The 3,256-nt window shown below is 32.9% G+C and overlaps 1 protein-coding gene across 1 annotated transcript in view; it reads left to right on the top strand.

The window, feature by feature from the left end:
* Window positions 1-328: 328 nt before the first annotated feature.
* The window catches only part of LOC106473590 (cytoplasmic protein NCK2-like), a 27,203-nt gene continuing 24,275 nt past the window's right edge, over window positions 329-3,256 (top strand). Inside the window, exon 1 of the mRNA XM_013934275.2 lies at window positions 329-492. Within this exon, the coding sequence (XP_013789729.1) occupies window positions 474-492 (19 nt within the window). The 5' untranslated portion in view covers window positions 329-473. The remainder of the gene's footprint in view (window positions 493-3,256) is intronic.

The raw sequence follows: 3,256 nt of genomic DNA, 5'->3' as shown, positions 1-3,256 counted from the left end.
TTTATTTCAAGATCGTTTAAAATTTTAATAAACCATATTTGCACTTTTATACGTTTTGTTGCTTATTTGTAATAGTTTTGAATGTGAAGTCAGTGAAATTTACCTTTCAATTGTTTGTTATTGATAATATATGTCATAAAATAATCAATTTATTTTAAACTAAATTACGATTTGTTTGTTAAGCATTAAGAATAGAAACAGGTGATCACGCCTCCCTTTCTTTCTCTTTTTTTTTTAAGTCTCGTTTGAAACGAGAGATAAAAGTACTACAGTTTAAGTTACTGTTTGCTTAGGAAGGAAGAAGTTATGTTAGGCTTACGTTATAAATATTTAACCTTTGGGTGGTTTTATGTAATATCTTGATATGTAGATTTTTAGGAATATTTGTGACTGGAAGGTTTTCAGGCCTTTTTACCAGCTAACTTAATTGTATAGTAAAATTTACTGAAAAGTTATTCGGTCCCTTAGCGACCATGTCCAATCCGAAAATGGGTAAGTTTTCGCTAGCTTAGGTCTGGCACTCGTATCTCTGAGTCTTAGTGACACTGACAGTAACATCTGACTGTAGACAGTGTGGTTAATTTAAACAAGCTTAAGAGCCAAACTGTTAATTTCGTCTTAATTCTTAAATTTAATTTGTCACCGAAGTTATTAGTGCTATAGCAGATGTGTTAAATAAAAAAAGTGATATGATGTATTCGTGCAGAAAACCTTTTATTTTTAATTTAACTTGCATTTCTGAAAATGTAATTTGTAAGATATATTTACTTGAGACTGAAGTTAAGTTAATTTTGACGTTACGTAGCGTAGTAACTTTGCCTTTTGTGCAACTTATTAACATTAATTAAATGCTTGTAAATTACCAATGAAAGGTAATGGAAATGGCAATTATGAAAAATTTTGCACATTTGTTCTATACAACAGTTAATATTAATAAACCCTTACCAGTTTTCATGCAAATTAATGTTGCCAGTTTCCACCTCACCCCCAAAAAAAGAACTTGATTCCTTCTTTGATGGCCTTAGTATGAAAAGTTCAAAGATGTTAATGCACTTAGTTTTATTTTCTTTCTTTTTTTTTTGTATTTTGTAAACAGAATACATGGACAAGGGACGAATGGGTCCTTCAAAGTTGTCTCAGCACACTAACCCATTGTAACAAGTGAAAACCTAAACTCATTCTTCATTTTTCAGGAATTTATTGATTCCCCTTTTCAACTCGTGAAAAGTGCTAACTTCCAGTACCATCAGTGGGGTGACTGCAACTCATTCGATAAGCCCTAACACTGTTGAAAAAATAGTTGTCCTAGCTAAAGTCTAGCCTGTCTTATTCCCAATCTTAAACTTGTATACTCTCATCCTATTGATTTTAGAATATAGCATAAATAAAACAGAGGTTTTTATACTATCAGTACCCAGTGGTGGCTATACAATGGTATCATGTGTCCAGGCCCCCACTTGGAAGGAACCTATTAAGTCGTAAATTCAAATTTTTAATTTGTACACACTGCACTACATTTTCGTTAGAAATATCTATATTTCAAGAAGGTAATTAGGCCTATGGAAATGACATGACAAATATATTTCAAGTTCTATGAGTACACAGTCTGGCTGCCATCTGTATGTTTGTTTTGACAAATTTTTTGTTATTGAATTACGGTGTGTAATTTATTTGCTGCTGCTGTTGTTTTTTAGCACAAACCTACAGAATAGGCTGTCTGTGCTCTGTCCACCACAGGGAATCAAACCTTAAACTTGAGTGTTGTAAGTCTGTAAGCTTACTGATGACTCACTAGGGGACTAATTTTTTTACAGTTGTTGTATTAACAGGGACAGATGTGTGTTCTTTAAAGCTGTAACCAAATTCTTATTATTCCTAATCTCTATAAGCAGTAAAACATCAAACCTAATTGAGCAGTGATAACTTTCACCCAGATGTTCCCCACTCTCCACCCTCTCAAACATTTCCATATTAGAGGTTAACAATAAATCTAAAATTAGCATCATTCCTTGTAGGTTTCTTTACCAAGTAATGAAGAAAACTATCTTGAATGGTTTCTAAGAGCCTTTCTTCCTCATAGTTTGTGTTCATCAATCATATTTTCATCTAGTAACTGTTCAAGGTGAAGAATACTGCTTAAAAAGAAACACTGATTTGTGGTGAGTGTACTGATTGTTGTTTATAAGGAAGATTGTCCAACATACAGTTTCAAATACATGTACTTTCATGAAGTATAAGAAGTTTTGACTATCTTTCCCACAAACTAACCATATGACTTCTGAAGATTATCTTGTCCAATGAACAAATTGATCCAAGTCATTCTGTAGTACATCAACATCCTCATTTAATTTAGAAAAACCAGAAAGATTAATGTCATTCATGAACTTTACAAATATACGAGTTTTGCCTCTAGCAAAATCATTAGTGTAAATAAGAAAAGGCAGGGGCCCAAGCACTGACCACTGAAATTCTCTACTAGTAACAAGTTTCTTGTGTGATTGGACACAATAACTTTTTGTTTCTCTCATCCAACTATCCTACAATTCAGTTTACTACTCTTTCCACAACACCGACCACTGCTATTTTCATATTCAAGTTTTTGTGTGACACCTTATCAAAAGTTTTTAGAAAATTAATTACCTAAAGTCCACACATTTTCCATCATTCAAATAAAGTAACATCCCTGCAAAGAAATTAACAGATTACTAAGGGAAGGTTCCACATTAATGAATCTATGTTGATTTTCTTTTATGAAAGTGTGTTTCAAAAGATCATTTTACAAGGCTTCTTTTATCAGATTTTCAAGAATATTTCATACAAGAGGGGTCCAGTATTAAAAACTCTCAAACATTTACTGCTCTGATTTTTCTGGGTAATAGGGAGGGAAATCTCTTGTACAAGCGAAAGCATAGTTCAGCCATTTTTTTTTCTTGCTGTTTTTTATTTCTTAGTTTATCATGACTAAGCAGTGATATACACTGAGTGGTCACGAGTAAATAGATACCTAATTTTTCGTCATTTAACTGATTTATGCTAACTAATTTGTGTTCCCAGAGCTCTATATAAATGAAAATGGTCCGCATATTAATTATCTTGTGCTACAACATGCCTAAAACTCAAGGTTCTCTCGAATTGTCAGATTTTGTTAGAGAAAGGATAGTTGGTCAAGTAGATGGTGGAATAAGTCAGCGGCAGAATTTGAGAATCCCGCTTTTGACAGTCAACAGAATCATCATGCAGTTCAGGAACATGGCAA

The sequence above is a fragment of the Limulus polyphemus genome, unplaced genomic scaffold (assembly GCF_000517525.1).
Source record: "Limulus polyphemus unplaced genomic scaffold, Limulus_polyphemus-2.1.2 Scaffold6302, whole genome shotgun sequence".
Classification (NCBI taxonomy): Eukaryota; Metazoa; Arthropoda; class Merostomata; order Xiphosura; family Limulidae; genus Limulus; species Limulus polyphemus.
The sequence above is the reverse complement of the archived record's forward strand: the minus strand, read 5'-3'. Positions and strand labels throughout refer to the sequence as shown.